This window comes from Quercus lobata, chromosome 1, assembly GCF_001633185.2.
Source record: "Quercus lobata isolate SW786 chromosome 1, ValleyOak3.0 Primary Assembly, whole genome shotgun sequence".
Lineage (NCBI taxonomy): Eukaryota > Viridiplantae > Streptophyta > Magnoliopsida > Fagales > Fagaceae > Quercus > Quercus lobata.
The window spans coordinates 7,474,777-7,493,776 of record NC_044904.1 but is presented as its reverse complement, the minus strand read 5'-3'; the positions used below and the strand labels follow the sequence as shown (position 1 = coordinate 7,493,776).

The 19,000-nt window shown below is 43.9% G+C and overlaps 1 protein-coding gene across 1 annotated transcript; it reads right to left on the bottom strand.

Moving 5' to 3' along the window:
• Window positions 1-2,287: 2,287 nt before the first annotated feature.
• Window positions 2,288-5,760, bottom strand: LOC115976737 (UBP1-associated protein 2A-like). Its single transcript, XM_031098201.1, has 2 exons — window positions 4,077-5,760; window positions 2,288-2,695 (listed from the first exon to the last, which is right to left on the bottom strand). Exon 1 carries the CDS (start codon window positions 5,612-5,614, stop codon window positions 4,088-4,090), a length of 1,527 nt encoding a protein of 508 aa, XP_030954061.1. The 5' UTR covers window positions 5,615-5,760; the 3' UTR covers window positions 2,288-2,695; window positions 4,077-4,087.
• Window positions 5,761-19,000: the final 13,240 nt, after the last annotated feature.

The following is a 19,000-nucleotide window of genomic DNA, read 5'->3' as shown; positions in this document are numbered from 1 at the left end:
TTAAAACAATGGTAACAACCCATAGCTGCCAGCCATGGGAATTGGGAGGTGTTACCTATGTGACTCACTAGTAATAGCAGCCATGGCTAACCACAAATGTGGTAGGCCATGACTGCATGCTGGCCATGCAACCTGCACGTAGCGGGTCATAGCAGCCTACAAGTGCAAATAAGTCATGGGCTCTTGTCACCAAACCGGTTGTCGGATTTGTTCCCTTTCGACCGAATGGCCCAATATAGAAAACCTCCCATATTTCACGTCGACAAGAACAGTGAATTTTGATGTGTATCAACCAGTCTATGGTATATTTTTCATAATTTCTAACAAGCTCTTGTCTCTCGTCTTATTTTATTTTTATTTCCTCGAACTTCCCTTTTTTTTTTTCAGTCCTCTTCATTTTCTTTGGAAGATCGAGATTATTCTCTTGCTGGATAAATTGTTATCAATGAGAGATTATTACCATTCATTTAGACGAGCAGGCATACCATTAGACTATTCCCTCTTACCATATATTATATTATTGCCACTTTCCCTCAAGTAGGCACATTTGACAAAAACATTACAAGCATTTTCGCATCATGCCCAACTCAAAAGCACGCTTATTTAGATCATGTATTGGTAGAAGGTAACGACGGTCAACCCACAAGACCCCAAAATTGCCAGGTAAAATTAAATTGAAAACACATTTTCCTACCAAAAATACATTTTCCAACCAAAACAGGTAATAAAAAAAAAAGAGCCAAGTGGCTACAATATCGAGGAAGTGTTTGGTAGAGTAGTTTAAGAAAGTATATTTGTAATTTTTTAAAATACGTGTAGGTGAAAAAGTATGAAAATATATTTAATGTTGTTTAAAATGTAAAAATGTGAGTTTGAGATGAGGCCTTAATGCTTTTACCAGAAAAGTCCAGAATAGGGATTGAGGTGTATAAAAATTTTAAAAAATAAATAAATAAATGAAGGGGAGCAAGGATGAAAGATCCTTAATTAAAAAAAAAAAAAAAAAAAAATCAAAAAACGAGGAAGAGACCCGCCATATGGATCTCGGACCCAAAAAGAGTAGAATTTTGCAAGGCAACACTAATACCATTGACTACGATCCGCAGTGCCAAGTAAAGATAGAGGAGTTAGAGCATGCATATTCAAAGCATAAAAACCTATTCAGCTAATACTAGCGTATGGCCAAATAAGCTCAATGCCTACTCGGACTAATAACAAGTCAAATGGATGCCACTTTAATATGCCAATACTCCAAATGAATGTTTCTACATCAGAAAGATGCTTAAAATCCCAACTTGATAATGTCTGTTCCATCTGTTATCAAATTTCGCAAGAATTCATTCATCTACAAAGGATCAAGCTACTCATAACCTCCAAGTAGGGCAACTGCAGAATTCAGCTTCTTACCTTGAGAGAACATAGAAGTTGGGTATTCCATCAGTAGATGCAGATCATCAACGCTATGGATCCATTCTTGCCAAGGTTCCAAGCCTTGTAAAAGCCACAGCCCTCTCAAACCAGAAGTGCATATTCCCCAAATTTCATGCATATGTAATGGCCAAAATATTGATAAATGACTTTTTGGAAACTGATGTAACAAGAAATTAATCTACTCAACAACCCTAGGGCACACAGAAAATAGGACAAAGATCTAAAAGATCTTGGAAACCAAGAAGAAAATAATCTCTTTTTTTTTTTTTTCTCTTGAAAATTTTACGAGTGTGGGATAACTCCATTAAAATGTAGAGAAGAATGTTTTCTTTTGCTGAAACCTCGGGTGACTAGAATGAAATTTAGAGGGTTTTTTTTTTTTTTTTTGAATTTGGGGGGGGGGGGGGGGGGGGATTCAAAACTCGTTTCCAAAGTTGGATATCAAGAAATTCTTTAGCCAAATTGAAGTTAAAAAATTTTAAAATACAGTCACCACCAACATTGTTGAATTCACTTAATTGCTTTTTAAGGTATCTTGAATCATCAAGGAGTTATGCACTAATGAATCTGTTGATCATTATTTGGTTAAAAAAATCCCAACCTCAAAGAAAAGACTAATAAAAAGAGAGAAGAAAATATGAAATTATAATAAAATGCATATGTAACTAAAGCAACTTCCACCACATATGAAGGAGAAAAAGCAAAATACAAAACCCAATGAGAGGATTACCTGATCTATATCCAGCTTGCACTTACTGGGCTTTACAGAGCTATAATAATAGAAGAGAAGTGGCATCAAAGCATCATAGACAATCCTATTTCAAAGAATAAAACACAACTTGCAAAATATGATTTCAAATCATGGGATAAAAGTTTAAAAATTAGCTTATTACCATGTCTGGGAGAAAGCAACCACAGAATGAGGGCATTAGTTAATCCAAGGAGATGGTAAGAAAAGCACTGTTTAGTAACACACTTAAAATCATGAAGAAACGTGATGTTCTCTGCCTCAAAGTTCTACCAGTACCCCAACACTTTTTAAGAAACAAGTTATTGGAACCAAAAATACTACATTGTTTTGAAAATAGGTGGAGGGATGAAGATTGCTGAAATAGAAAGAAAATACAAATTTGAGCAAGTCTTTATGAGTTGGCAAATAATAACTTTTCGGTACAAATTTAAAGACGTCGTTTGCAAGAGTGCCTGGAACTTCTGAAGTATCACCAGAGTCCAAAACTAAATGATTGATGCATCTATGAGGGATCTGCACAATGAATACATAAGCATAAAAAGACCAAATTCAAAAACCAAAATTTACAGTAGAAGAACACATATAAAAGAAATAAATGCAGAAAATTTTATAGAATATGGAAGAAATTTTGAAGTTTTAACCCCATATTCTATTCAACTAAAATATATTCAGGGGAATGTTTTTTAGTAAATGAAGGAATGCTATATGATGATTCAAATTAATTAAGGGTCAAAAATGATAATTAGTTAAAGCGCAAACCTGGATATGCACAGTGCAAAAAGAGAGGATGCAATGAAAATATACACTGAAAGTTAGAAAGGAAAATTTCTCTACAAAGTTAACACCCAAAATATGGCAATACACATCAAAAAACACGGAAGAATAAACACAATTTTACAATCCAGAAAGATTTATTTCAGATGAGAACTGCAAATAAAAGAACTGACAGCAAAGCAGGTTTTATACATATTATGCAGAGCTGATATAAAATCTCTGTAAAGAACTGACAACAAAGCTGGTTTTATTCATATTATGCAGATCTGATATACAATCTCTATTTGGAGAAATATCTTTACTGATAAAGGTAAACAGCATAAAGTCAACAATGCAAGAAGAAAAGACTAGGCAAATGTAATGTACCTGAAGAATTAATACAAGTCATGTCTCAATAAAAATGAAAAGAAATCATAATAGCAGAACACCATATTGCAATTTCTCTGCCTTAACCATCACAGAGGCCATAAAAATGGAGAATTACGATTATCAGCACAGAAAGCCTTAAATAGAGAAGCCATCTTGCATTTTCTCTGAATATCCACACTATTATAGTCCACATTTTCAACCGAAAGCAACACATGGGTTAATTATTGACCAACCCCCAACCAAGACCAATTTATTAATTGTTCCAACACTTTATAGCAAATGATGAATACATGAAAAAGAAATGTGCAAAATATCCAGCCAAACTTTTCATATGGACATTATCTTGATGTGTATTAGAATAAGAAAAAATGTGCAGATAAAATGATAACTGACTGAATGCAATTAACAATATTTCAACCTTAACGATTGAGTTTAGAGAACACATCTACATTTCCTCATTTAAACATGTTTGATAGGCACACTAAATTGAAAATCACACTAAAAATCATGCTGTCTAACAGAAGCTGAAAAAACTTACTCAATGCATTAACAGCGATTTTTGAAAACAAAAACAAAAACAGAACAAAAGAGTTGTTAAACCCTCCCCCCACCCCAATATTATGTTCCCTTAATTTTGTACCACATAACCAGATTACCGGCCCCATGTTATGTTTTCAAAACTCTTTCTTTACTACAATACAAAAACTCAGCAATTAGATAATAAAAACATAATAGCACAGCTAGATGATACCTGAGGGTGACCTAATGACCCATGTATGGTGCACCAGCACCAGGATGAAGATGGGGCCTAGCACCACTGCTCTGCCCCATCTGTGGGTTCTGATACTGCATCACAGGCTGGTTTCCATAGCCCCCGCCACCGCCACCAGCCTGATTCCCATATCCTCCTGCTGTAGGCGGCCCAGCTGCCTGGCTCATGGGAGCGCCACCAAGACCTCCAAGCAGATTACCAAGCCCCCCCAACCCGGCTCCTTGGCTAGCAAGTAATGTGCTCAAGGCCTGACCCAGCACCGGGTTCAACCCAGGCGCTGCAGCCGGATTAAACCCAACTGTAGGACCTGAAGGCGCCATTAAATGCCCGGGTCCACCCCCAGGGCCACCGGACGAATACTTATTCTTGTCCTTTCTTGAATGGTAATGGTGGGGGTGGGGGTTGTGGTGGTGAGGATGGTGGTGTTGCTGCGGTTGATGGTGTTGCTGATGATGATGAAAAGGCTTGTTGCTCGGTTTTGGGCCATCAATAGCCCTCTGACAATGCAATGTAAATCCCTCAAAATTCTTATGAGGCTCTTCCAAAGCCTTCCTAGCACTCTCAACGCTCTTATACACAAAAAGCGCAAAACCCTTAGGCTTACCAGTCTGCTTATCAATCCCAAGTGGGCCATCCTCAATTTCCCCAAATTGCTTAAAATATTGAAGGAGCTTATCCGGCTCAATATCCGCCGACACATTGCTGACAAAGATCTTCCTCTGAGTGTACTCAGAGACCGGAGGAGTGAGCGGCGGCGGGGCCGGGACTGGCCCAGCGGCAGCCAGCTGGCAGGAAGTGGTGCGATTGCCGATCTGCTTCTGGGGCTGCTTGAGAGCCTTCCGGGCGCCGCTCCGGTGCTTGAAGAGAATAAAGGCGTAGCCTTTGGACTTGCCGGAGACGCGGTCGGTGACCGCCTTGCAATCCTCAATCTCGCCGTACTTGCCGAAGACGGAGGTGAGGGTTTCGGCGGTGGTGTCCCAGCCGAGGCCGTGGATGAAGATCTTGCGGTGGGCGGGGTCAGCATCGGCGAGCTCGCGCACGATTTCGATCAAGTCCGGGTGCTTGCTCACTCCCTTCTTGATCAGAGCCACGAGATGGTCCTTCGTGAACGGCTCTAGAAGCTTCTCCACGTCTTCGTCCTCGTCGTCTTCTTCCACTTCCTCCTCCTCCTGCGCCGCCGCCGTTCCGTTCGCTTCCGCTTCGGTCGGAACGGCGTCGTTCGAGGCCGCCTCTAGGGTTTCGTTCTGCTCTTGCTCTCCTTCTCCTTCCCCTTCCTCTTCTTCCTCAGCCTCTCCTTCTTGTTGCTGCTGCTGTTGTTGTTGTTCCTCTGGGTCTTCTTTAGAATCATCTACAGCCATATTATCCTGAACTTGCTGTTGTTCTTCTTCTTCGTTCTCTGGGATTGGCTCGGGCTGTTCGCGCTGCACTTCTTCGACTGGCTGTTCGGGTTCGGGTTCGGGCTCCGGCGCCTTGGCGGGTTCGGGGTCGGAGGATCGCAGCTTTCGCTTCTTGGCCATGGCGGAGAGTGGTAATTAATTTAGGGGAATTTTTCTTTTTCTTGAGTGTCGCGGGAAAGCCAAAAAAGGGGGAGCTAGGGTTTGGAGTTGTGGGGAAGAGGATAGTGTTTTTGTTTCTGTCGCTATAATGTGATATGGGATTGATTTTTAAAGGGTCGCGCAGAACATGACAGGACTGGATAATGCCTCATTATTGCCTCCGTTTTGGGCTTCCAAGGTTCGGCCTACTTTGCTATTCGGGCCTAGACTTAACAAAGTGCCGTAAGGTCAATTTTTTCACATACTCACTGCAATAATACTTACAACAAATTATATAGTGCGTTTAAACATACAGCACACATAATATTTGCAAGGAAATCACCTACTTCTATTAGTTAATTTTAAGTACAAAGGAAATCCTTTTACAAGCCTAGAGAACTGGCCCATGCTCAAGGTCTCCCATCAGCACTACAACCCACACATAAGGAACCAACAACTAAGCCACCAATGTCATGCACCACCACATAGGGTTAGCACCACCTACTAGTGTCCATCATCAAAATCCATCTCTGCCAACCATGGCCCTCCTCTGCAATGGCTTTGGGGCATCATGTGGAGCGAGGTGCCTCCACATGCTGCCCCTCATCACTGCTCATCGATCCAACCCAACTAGGGAGACTAGGCAAGTCCCCTTCAAAGAGCCCTTAAGCATCACTAGTCAAGCATGAGGAGCCATGAATGTGTTGATAAAACATGAAGTCATGTGATTGGTCCAGTGTTGCCCAAGCACCCTCATTTCTCATGCCATCATCAGCAACAAGTAAAACTCCTAACACAAAGGTAGGTCAGGTTTGGTTAGAAATTAGTTTGCCGTCAATTATCTTGCTCCAATTTACTATGTGCCAATCCAAGAGACGAAGTTTATATTCAAATTGGTTTTGATGAAATTCCTCAAAATCATGAGTGGCATGTGCTAAATTAGACAAGTGTGCTACTCGTGTACAACTCACATGAACAACTTAAATCAATATTAACATCGTTTACTTCCCACCAAATTTTTTTAACACCGATACATTTGGTATTGACACCATTTAGTTCAAAAAGGTACAAACATTGTTTCAAACCACTACTATCATATATGTGTCAAATTTTTTATAAGGGCCTTGTTATAAAAGCGGTGAGACCTTTTTGTAGTGAGGGCCTTAGGCTTCGGTCTTGACTTTTAAGAGGATATAAACTTTCTTTTTTCTTTTTTCTTTTTTCTTTTAAATCTTACCTTCAACAATATTGGGAGACACCAAAAAGTCATAAAGTGTAAGAGCACTAACATCTTTTGTTTTCCTCGTTCACTTTAATCTTAAAAAATGGTTTGCTCTCGGCTACTTGTCCTTTGGACCCTTTCCAAACTTAGAAGTGGATTGGATCCACTAACATGAGGATTTTTAGCCATTTGTTCTAACTAGCTAAGTTACCTAAACCACTTCTCCTGATGTTTGTTTTCGTCATTGAACATAACCCTACCTTACCACTTTATCAATGAGGAAAAAAAACAATAATTGAATAGTTATTATGTTTCCTTTAGGGTTTGTAAGGAACTGCACTTATCATAATCAACCAAATAGTTGTAGTGGTTTCAAAGATTTCATCAAATTTATAAAGTATTGTGTTTAAACTCTTAGCTAGCATCTTGAAACCATCCCAACGAAGTCATTGCTATAGTTACTTAATGCTTATAGGATGTGATATAACACAGTTAGAAAATCAGATGCTAAAATACTTTGGACACTTAGGAAAAAAATTAAATAAACAAATAATTACTTGTTATAACGATTACCATACATTTTTAGGAAAGAGTTTTGTTTAAAACCGGTTTTAGAGTTTTTGTTTATTTTTTAACCCTCTTACTATCATATATGTTTATGGCCTTTTTTAATTTTATTTTATTATGGAGGTGGGGCATTGTTATTAAAGGGATGTGACATATTTGTAATTAGGGCCTTGGGCTTAGGTCTTAACCCAACACTGTTTAGTGTGAGAGAAACTTTTTTAAATAAATAAATAAAAAGAAATTGCCTCCAACAAGATAGGGCAACACCAAAAAGCCGTAGAGTGTAAGAGTGCTCACATTTTTTGTCTTCGTCTATCACTTGAATTTCAAAATTTGGCTTGTTATCACCTGCTTGTCCTTTGGATCATTTGCCCGCTTAGAAGTGGATACTAACCACTAACATCCTTCAGTCCTTTATTCTATCCTTCAATCCCTTAGGGTGTGTTTGTTTGGATAGATTTTAGGGATGATGGAAATTTTAAGAGAGAAAAGTGGAAATAAAAAAGTTTTAATGGGTGTTTGGTTGGGAGAAGGAGTGGAAAAAAATATAGTGGTGTTCAGGTGTTTTCTCCCTAGGCCTACCAAAAAGTTTTCTCCTCAAAATGGGGAGAAAACTAAGGAGAGAAACTCACTAACATGAGTTGCCCAAAATGCCCCTACACATTCTTCTTTACTAACATTTTTTGTTTCTTCTCTATTACTAATCTATGCACATTCACGTTGTTTTGGTTTTTTTTTTTTTTTCATTCTTTGTTTTTATCACTTTCTTCTATAGTTCCTTTCTTCTTCTTTTTTTCTTTTTTTTTTCCACAATTTTTTCGATTTGGCTTGTGCCTTTGAAATAATAATTAAAAAAAAAAAGTGAAATGTCCATACATAATTTTTAAAATAAATAAATGTGTATAAAAAAATGTATTGCCTTTTGTTTTATTTAATAGAGACATTATTGTAAATTTATACCAATTTCATTTTTTATAGTTTTCCATCTCTTCACTTTTCCATCCTCTCAACAAAAAACATATGAGAGAAAACTAAATAGAAAAACATATTTTTCTATCTTCCCACTTTTCTATCATATCCCTATTTTCTATCATTCCACTTTTTCACCCCTCCAACCAAATAGACCCTTACTCTAGATAGTTTTGAGAGATTTTAGGGATGATGGAAAATTTAAGAGAGAAAAGTTGAAAAAAAAAAGTTTTAATGGGTGTTAGGTTGGGAGAAGGAGCGGAAAAAAATATGGTGGGGTCCAGGTGTTTTCTCCCCGGGCCCATCAAAAAGTTTTCTCCCCAAAATGGGGAGAAAACTAAGGGGAGAAACTCACTAACATGAGCTGCCCAAAATGGCCCTACGCATTCTTCTTTGCTAACTGTACGACATAGGGATCTCCAGGCCCACTTGAGCCCTGAACTTTGACCCAACGGTATGGCCCATGACCCCAACCCCTTTGACTGACTTCGGGCCCTAAGCCCTCTAGGGCCATAGGCCCAAGCCTCGGCCTCATGCCAGCCAAGAGCCCATTGGGCAAATACTCTTAATCTGTATGCATCATGTTTCATCACTTGGACCTTGCCCGGTCAACCATATCCCGAACAAGATAGTGACTGCTCTCGGCAGTACCATGGAGAGTGTTGAGGACAAATTTTCCACACTACATGGCTTCATTTCATTGGCGACCCACACCACGTCAAAACTATCATAGATTTTGGGAAAAATCTATTTTAAAGCCCAAAATAGTCCACATTCACAAAAATGATGCTGAAACCCATGGTCAAAAACTCATGGCGATATAATCTCATCAAGGCCCATAGTTCGAGCTCATGGCACAACATCTCATTTTTGGCTCTTGATCCAAGCTCATGAATCTCATCGGGAGAAATTTGGGAGTCGTGGTTTGGAGAGCCAAGAAGTATACTCAGTAAAACTCTAGTGGTTCAAAGTTGATAAGGAAAGCATGTTGCTTAGAATGTCTTCCCCAATTTCTTGAACTTGGACGGATCAATGTGCAATAGGTAACATTTGGTAAGCCTCTCGTAACACATAACACTTAAAATGATAAAACTCCTCATGTTCTTTACATAAAAATTAATGTCTATCATATAATATGAGTTTTAAAATATAATTATGTCATTTCATATTAATTATATTATTATTTTCATATAAATCAATTCCAAACATATGGCTAAATATACACTAGTATCTCATATCTAGCATTAAATGCTCTCCTTACTCTCCAAGATCTAGTTAAAATACAAAAAGACCATATTTACATCTCTAAGACTTCATCAAACATCAACAACTAGTCTATTACTTACCAAAATTATATATGGACTAAATATATAATTTTTCAAGAAATGAAACTTAGCCGAAAATACCAATAACAACTGCAGAAGCTGTAACAGCTCCAGCAGAAGCTGCAACAGCTCCAGCAGAAGCTGTAGAAGCTCCAGCAGAAGCTGTAGAAGCTCTAGCAGGTTGACACATGTCCTAAAATGATGTCATTTGCCCATTAATGCCCAATCCCAGCAACTGGTTGTCAGAAACAAGAGAATCCCATAAAAATTATCTTGTCATTTTAGGCTAAACCATGACTTTAATGCCAAATATTTTTGTCCTCAAAGCAAGATGTCATTTGGATGACATCTTTTAGCTGTAACAGTTGTGATTGACAACCGTTACAACTATAATATCAACCTTAAAGTCTCTAACTTTTTTCTTTTGGCTAAAAAACAAAATCTCTCGAATGAAACCACTTACTTTGTCAAAGACTTTTCCTTATTTGCTATTTTTCCATTCAACTAAGTTTTGATCTAGTTACATGCTTGACTCTATATAAAGAGGACAAAGTTACACACAAAAGGGGGGATCATACCTCTCTTACCCCCTTATTCTGAAACCTTACTCATTTTGCTACCACATACACATTTTCATACTCCCCCATCTCTCTTCATAGATAACAACACAACACACATATTACAACACACCATTATCCATTACCCATCTTTCCCACACCCCATTATTCTGAAACTTCATCATTTTTGCTGCCCAAAAACACATTTCCATCTCATTTTTTATTTCTCATACAAAATCTCCTTTCTTAGAAAACAATATAACCCATAACACAAATAATCTCATGTACTTACTATATTCAACCTTCATATTATCTATCTCACACTTCCATATATTTTACAAACACATTCCTCACAAAATATCCATATATACTTCTCATATATCTTTAAATTTCATATCTCACAAAGTATACATATACAAGATCTATGTTCAACAAAGTATCTATATATAATTCTTATACATATTACAAACATCATATCTCACAATATATATATATATATATATATTGTACGGCACCTGGATCCCGGGCCCATACAGGCCCGGAGCCCAGCCTCATGCCGTCCTTGGGCACAGGCCCATGCAGGCCCCAGGCCCAGTCCTATACTGGCCTTAGATACAGGCCCATTAGAAAGGTCCAATTCTCCTGCGCCCTTCCTGAAGCTTCCTTGATAAACAAACAAGTGTAAGGTATTGAAGTCCAAGTGGTGGTCGGTCAAAAGTTCCCGGTCATGTATATAAACCTTTACCAGGAAGGTGTGACTTGCACAGGAAACTGGATTGCCGAGCATGATCAGGCACGATAGAACCAAGTTCCAAGATCATAAATGCCGCACCGTCCTCCCATCTAAACATCCACTTTAATCAGAAAGTATTGGACCTTCAGTTGAACATCCACTTTAATCAGAAAGTATTGGACCTTCAGTAGCACTAACGGTGGCTGTAATCACAATCTCCCCACTAACCTTGGCTATAAATAGAGGAAAGTTGGGAGAAGAGGGGGGTTCAGAAAATTAGAGGGAAAAGAGTGAAAGGAGTGAGTATCAACTGGGGCGTTGCTTTGAGTCTCTCTGCCGAGAACGACCCATAGTAGGAAATCTTCAAGCCCACTACAAATAGATTGTGAGTCCAAAGTAATCCAAGGCCCATAGGTCCCATACTTGGTTCTTACAATTGGCGCCCACCGTGGGGCCCTCCTACAAAGCTATGGTTCGACTGAGACTCAAACGACGAGGATGTCTGAGGAGCGTTCAGGAGAGCGTGCACCAAGCGGCTCCATGGGATCTTCTCGGGGGTCAACATGGAGGGAGAGAAGGCAAAAAAGGCGGGAAGATAGGGAGCACTCAAGAAGGGAGGAAGGGTCCGGACAAGGAGAAGGATTGGCTCAGACACACTGGACGGTTTCGGACGTCTCGGCGCATCGGCAGCATGACGAAAGGGAATGAGAGCTGGAATGGTTACGCAGACTGGTAATGGACTTAGAGCTGGAAGCAAGGGGTCGGCGAGATGAAAGGAATCGCAACTCCCAGCAAAGGAGAAACCAGGGTGAGGCCTCCAGCCGGTCTAATACGCATCGATCCCGAGACCGGTCGCGCTCCCAAGAGTCACACCGGCAATCACGGGAACCACGCCATCGGCGGAACCGCTCACGGTCGCACGGTTACGATCACCAAGGATCAGAATTACCGGAAGAACGACTACACCACAATGCCTCCATGGACGCAATGAGCCGGGCTCTGCGGATGGCGGCCCGGTCACCGTTCTCCGATGAAATTGAACGGGCCCCTATGCTGAGCAGATTCACACGACCACCATTCAATTCGTATGAGGGAAGGACAGACCCCGTGGAGCATGTTAGCCATTACATCCACATGATGTCTTTGCATGCGCACAACGATGCATTAATGTGTAAGGTTTTCCCCTCTAGTCTCGATTCCACGGCACTGAGATGGTTCAATGGTTTGCGGAAGGGCTCCATACACAGCTTTGCCGAGCTGATTCAAGAATTCGGCAGTAGGTTCGTGACATGTAGCCGGGTGCAACAGCCGGTTGACGCACTACTTTCCATGAAGATGAGGGTTGGGGAAACCCTTCGGAGTTATGCCAATCGATATTGGGAACTCTACAACGAGATTGGTGGAGGAAACGAGAAAATTGCGGCAAGCACCTTCAGAATGGGGCTCCCTGAGGATTCTGAATTACGGGAGTCACTGACGAGAAGACCCCCTGAGGATATGAGGCAACTGATGAGACGCATAGAGGAGTACAAACGCCTGGAAGATGACCGGTTGCAAAGCAGGGGGAAAGCTCCTTTAGTGGGGAGATCTCGGCAAAGCGTTTTGCCGGCAAAACCGAAACGAGACTTCAGAATGCAGGGACCAGAGGTGCAGATCGATGGGGTCAATGTGGTGTTTAAAGAGCCAGTGCACAAGATCCTGGAACGGATCAAAAACGAGTCATTCTTCAGGTGGCCGAACAAAATGGGGGGCGACCCATCTCGGAGGAACCAAAACCTATACTGCACCTATCACAGAGACAAGGGGCACACGACCGAACAGTGCCGGGTATTAAAAGATCATCTCGGACAGCTAGCAAGGGCCGGGTACTTAAAAGAGTTTGTAACAGATTCCGTTGACCGAGAAACCGGGCAGGGAGCCCAACAGAAAATGAATCCCCTTCCACCACCCCTGGGGGTAATCAAAGTCATCCATGCCGCACCAAGAAGGGCAGCAGCGGCAAAAAGGATACTGACAGTAGCCTACGCGGAAGGAGAATCATCCAAGAAGAAGAAGAAAGGTGGACGGCCGACCATCTCGTTCGGAGAAGACGATTTCGAGGGGACGGTCCAACCCCACGACGATGCTTTGGTGGTGACAGCCCGGATAGGCGGATTCCTGGTGAAGAGGGTAATGATTGATCAAGGAAGCGGAGCCGACGTCATGTACCCGGATCTCTTTGAAGGGCTAGGGTTAAAGACCCAGGATTTGGCGAAGTATGACACGCCGTTGGTCTCGTTTGATGGGAGGGTTGTAATTCCCGAGGGGCAGATCTCTCTCCTAGTGGACATGGAAGGCGAGACAGTTACAGTTACATTTATAGTAGTCCGATCATTCGCACCGTACACCGCAATCCTGGGAAGGCCGTGGATTCATGCCATGGGGGCTGTCCCGTCCACCCTTCACGTGAAAGTGAAATTTCCTACCGAGAATGGAGTTGCCGTGGTAAGGGGGAATCAACAGGTGGCGAGGCAGTGCCTCGTCGCCGCGGTCCGGTGGGAGAAGGAACAGCTCGGTCGAACTGAGGAGAACGAGAAAGAAAATTCATAGCAATTACAGAAACCCTAGGGGGAAGCTGGGGCGGACGTTGCCGAGGGGGTGCTGAAGGTAAGAATTCTCCCAGATGCTGACAAGTATTTCCAGATAGGTACGAGCATGAACGACCGGGAAAGGGTAGATATGTTGCTGTTCTTATTGCAGAACGTGGATGTTTTTGCGTGGAGCCCGTATGAAGTGCCCGGCGTAGATCCCGAGTTCATTGTCCACAGACTCAACGTGGATCCGTTATTCCCCCCAAAGAAGCAGAAACCGAGAAGAGTGTCGAGGGAACACGTCGATGCAGTAAACCTGGAGGTACAGCGGCTGAAGGATGCCGGAGCCATAAAGGAGATATTCTTCCCGAAGTGGTTGGCAAACACTGTCGTGGTGAAGAAGAAGAACGGGAAATGGAGAGTTTGTGTGGATTTCACAAACTTGAACAAGGCATGTCCCAAGGACCCATTCCCGATGCCCAAGATTGACCAGCTAGTAGATGCAACGTACGAGCATCCGAGGATGAGCATCCGAGGATGAGCTTCCTAGATGCCTTCCAGGGCTACCACCAAATTGCCTTGGCGCCCGAAGACCGAGAAAAGACTGCATTTATCTCCCCGAATGCAAATTATCACTACGAGGTCATGCCGTTCGGATTAAAGAACGCCGGGGCTACGTATCAGCGAATGATGACGAGAATGTTCCGAGAAAAAATTGGATGCACGGTTGAAGTTTATATCGATGATATGGTGGTGAAAAGCAGAATTGAGTTGCAGCACACCGAAGACCTCCGGGGAGTGTTTGAGATACTACGTCGGCACAAATTGCGCTTGAACGCCGAGAAGTGCACTTTCGGAGTGGGGGCTGGTAAGTTCCTGGGGTATCTGATCTCTACTCGGGGAATAGAAGCTAACCCCGACCAGATAGAAGCCGTGAACCGCCTCAAACCACCAAGCAATCCCAAAGAGGTGCAAGTGCTCACTGGAATGCTAGCGGCCCTGAACAGATTCATCTCCAAGTCTGCCGACCGTTGCCGGCCTTTTTATCAGCTTCTGAAAAAGTGGAAGGGGTTTCGATGGGACGAGAGCTGCGACGAAGCCTTTCGGGAGCTAAAGGAGTATTTGGCAAAGGCGCTGAGGTTGACGGCCCCGGAGCCTGGGGAGGATCTGTTTATGTACCTCGCTGTCACAGACCATGCAGTAAGCGCTGTGTTGCTAAGAGACCGGGGAGTGCAGATGCCGGAGTATTACGTGAGCAAAATCTTGGTCGATGCCGAGACAAGGTACCTGCCTCTCGAGAAGTTAGTTTTGGCCCTGGTGCACGCCACGAGAAAGTTGCCACATTACTTCCAGGCACACACAGTGTTCGTCCTCACCGAGCATCCGTTGCAGTCCCTATTGAAGAGATCAGACTTCACAGGGCGGATTGCCAAATGGGGGACTCGGTTGGGATCGTTTGACATAAGATACCGGCCTAGAAGCTCGGTGAAGGGACAGGTTCTGGCTGACTTCATCGCAGAGTTTACACCCAAGGATGAAGGCAAGATAATCTGTAGTACGGAGATTCGCCCATGGAGGTTATTTGTGGACGGTGCATCGAATGCTATGGGGGCCGGGGCTGGTATTGTCATTGTCACCCCTGAGGGTATACGACTGGAACACTCCCTCAGACTGGGGTTCAAAACCTCGAACAACGAAGCCGAATACGAAGCCATGCTGGCCGGATTAAGGGCAGTATTACATCTGGGCGCAAAGGACATAGAGATCTACTCTGATTCTCGACTGGTGGTTTATCAGATCACTGGGGACTTCGAAGCTCGGGACCCCAGAATGAAAGCTTATCTCGGCGCGGCAAAGCAGATTATCGGTCAGTTTGGAACGGTAAAGATATCCCAGGTAGCCCGGTCACAAAACAAGCACGCTGACTCTCTTGCCACGTTAGCCTCATCGGCTACCGAGGATACGCCGAGGCTCATCACGGTAGAACTTGTAAAGGAGCCAAGCATCCATGTGAAGAACGTTCCCGACCAAGCCGGAGTAGAGATTGCGCAGGTGGCAGTGGCTGATCCAAGTTGGATGAGCCCGATCATAGACTTCCTCGCCGAGGATAAAGTTCGGGAGAATGAGGCCGAGGCCAACAAGATTCGGCGAATGGCTCCCAGATACTGGCTGTCTTCGGACCGAAAATTGTACCGAAGATCCTTCGCAGGCCCTTACCTCTTATGCCTACATCCAGACAGAGTCAAAGAGCTTCTGACCGAGCTGCATGAGGGAGTGTGCGGCGGGCATGCCGGGGGACGATCTTTGGCACACCGAGCAATGACACAGGGGTTTTAGTGGCCACAGATGCAGAAGGATGCCGCCGAATACGTACGAAGTTGCGAACGGTGTCAAAAGCACGCCCCAATGATCCATTAGCCTGCAGGACAGCTAAATCCTGTCAGCAGCCCGTGGCCATTTGCACAATGGGGGCTTGACATCCTTGGGCCTTTCACCCGGGCAACGGGGAACCGCCGTTTTGTATTAGTGGCTGTAGATTACTTCACAAAGTGGGCTGAAGCAGAGGCCTTGGCTAATATCCGGGATTCCGACGTGAAAAAGTTTGTATGGAAAAACATAGTTACACGGTTTGGGGTGCCGAATTCGCTAGTGTCGGACAATGGGCTGCAGTTCGACAGCAATGCTTTCCGGAGCTTTTGTAGTAAGCTTGGCATCAAGAACAAGTATTCAACCCCGGCGTACCCACAAAGCAACGGCCAAGCTGAAGCGGTAAATAAGACTATTTTGAACGGGCTGAAGAAAAGATTGGACGGAGCAAAGGGAAGATGGGCGAAAGAGCTACCCAGTGTATTGTGGGCCTACCGTACGACCCCCAGGAGATCCACGGGTGAAACCCCGTTTTCCCTGACGTACGGCTCAGAAGCAGTGATACCGACCGAGGTGAGCTTATGCAGTGCACGGGTGGCCGGGTTTGACCCCATACAGAAGGCCAACCTGATGATGGAACACTTGGATTGGCTAGAAGAATGCAGGGAGGCCGCGACCGTACGTCTTGCCGAGTATCAGCAGAAGCTAGCCCAAAGGTACAACCGAAACGTGAAAAGCAGGGAATTCAGTGCCGGGGAACTAGTTTTAAGACGGGTAGTAGGGAACATGCGGGACTTGGCTGCAGGGAAGCTCGCTCAGAGTTGGGAAGGACCATACAGAGTCACGGCCATTGCGGGTGCAGGGGCCTACTACCTGGAAGACCTTGATGAGAGGCCGCTCCCCCGACCATGGAACGCCAACAACTTGAAGAAATTCTACGCATAATCATCGGTGTAAGCCAGAACTTGTACTCCATTAAAATTAAGAGCATGATGAACTTTTTGTAGATGCTGTTTTTGACACCTTAACCGCGCACTAAGAGAATTACACATAAATCTCTAAGGACAGAAACCTGACCCTCGGCTCGATCAATATCGCCGAGCAGGTGGAAACCTTACACATAAATCTCTAAGGATAGAAACCTGACCCTCGGTTCGATTAATATCGCCGAGCAGGTGGAAACCTACAAATGAATCTCTAAGGACAGAAACCTGACCCTCGGCTCGATCAATATCGCCGAGCAGGTGGAAACCTTACACATAAATCTCTAAGGACAGAAACCTGACCCTCGGTTCGATCAATATCGCCGAGCAGGTGGAAACCTACAAATGAATCTCTAAGGACAGAAACCTGACCCTCGGCTCGATCAATATCTCCGAGCAGGTGGAAACCTTACACATAAATCTCTAAGGACAGAAACCTGACCCTCGGTTCGATCAATATCGCCGAGCAGGTGGAAACCTACAAATGAATCTCTAAGGACAGAAACCTGACCTGGATCAATATCGCCGAGCGGAATCTCTAAGGACAGAAACCTGACCCTCGGCTCGATCAATATCGCCGAGCAGGTGGAAACCTTACACATAAATCTCTAAGGACAGAAACCTGACCCTCGGTTCGATCAATATCGCCGAGCAGGTGGAAACCTACAAATGAATCTCTAAGGACAGAAACCTGACCCTCGGCTCGATCAATATCTCCGAGCAGGTGGAAACCTTACACATAAATCTCTAAGGACAGAAACCTGACCCTCGGTTCGATCAATATCGCCGAGCAGGTGGAAACCTACAAATGAATCTCTAAGGACAGAAACCTGACCCTCGGACTCGATCAATATCGCCGAGCAAGTGGAAGCCTTACACATGAATCTCTAAGGACAGAAACCTGACCCTCGGCTCGATCAATATCGCCGAGCAAGTGGAAACCTTACACATAAATCCCCAAGGACAGAAACCTGGCTCTCGGTTAAACTCAACTTAATAAGCAAATAATCTTAATACGAAAGCTCGATTCCCGGTTCACTGAAGCCTGATGAAAACCTAACCCTTTTTACAAATACTAAGTCAAATAGCGCTCTCCAAATTACACAAAGCGCCGCACAATAGGTTCTCGGGGGTACCATTCTATTAAGCAGCCATAGCATTGACGTGATTCAAGCAAAACACATAAATAAATGTAAACTCATTCAACAAATTGAGACGGAAAAAGAAAACAGACCGCTAATTAAATAAAGCAATTGTGCAATCACCACATCCCGGTGAAATGGGCAAGTAAAACCAAGAAATTAAGGCAATTGTTCAGTCACCACATCCCGGTGACATGGGCAAATAAAACCAGAAAATTAAGACAATTGTTCGGTCACCACATCCCGGTGACATAGGCAAAATAAAACCAACAAAGCAAAAATAAGCAAGTAAATAAAAGGAAAATCAGCTGGGAGGTTGGGTCGGCGGTGTCACGTCCTGCTGGACGGTCAGAGGAAAGGGCGGGGCTTCACCGAGAAGCTCTTGCACAGTTGGGATACTGGTGACTTCCATCTCCTCGGGCTCGGCGTGAGCATCGATTTGTTCAACCAACTCCCTCATGCTGGCCGTCTCCTCCTCGTCAATAGCTGCCAGGGCTTCCTTGGCGGCAGGAGCGGTGCTCGGGAATGGAATCTGGCCGGGGTCTCTCAGATGGGAATCTTCGGGAACTCCCAGTGCTTGGAGAGCGGCAAACCACCCGGCCTCAAAACCTATATTCCGAGCCCGAGCAACCACAGGCTCTACGGAATTCTCGGCATCAGCAAAGCCGACATCGTACCACTTCTGCTCCGCGGCAGCCAAGCCTGCCCTGAGGTCGGCAATCTCCTCAGCATTGGAGGTATTAAGGCTGATGGCTTCGGCTAGCTTGACTTCCGTCTCATGCTGTTTAGCCAGGAGCTCTGCGCACCTCTTCTCGGCCAATGACCGGTTTTTCTCAGCAGCAGCGGCCTTTTTCTCAGCATACTCGGCGGCCTTCAGCTTTTCCTTAGCCGTTTTCACCGTTGACTCCCGCGCTTCCTCCGCACGCTCGTTTT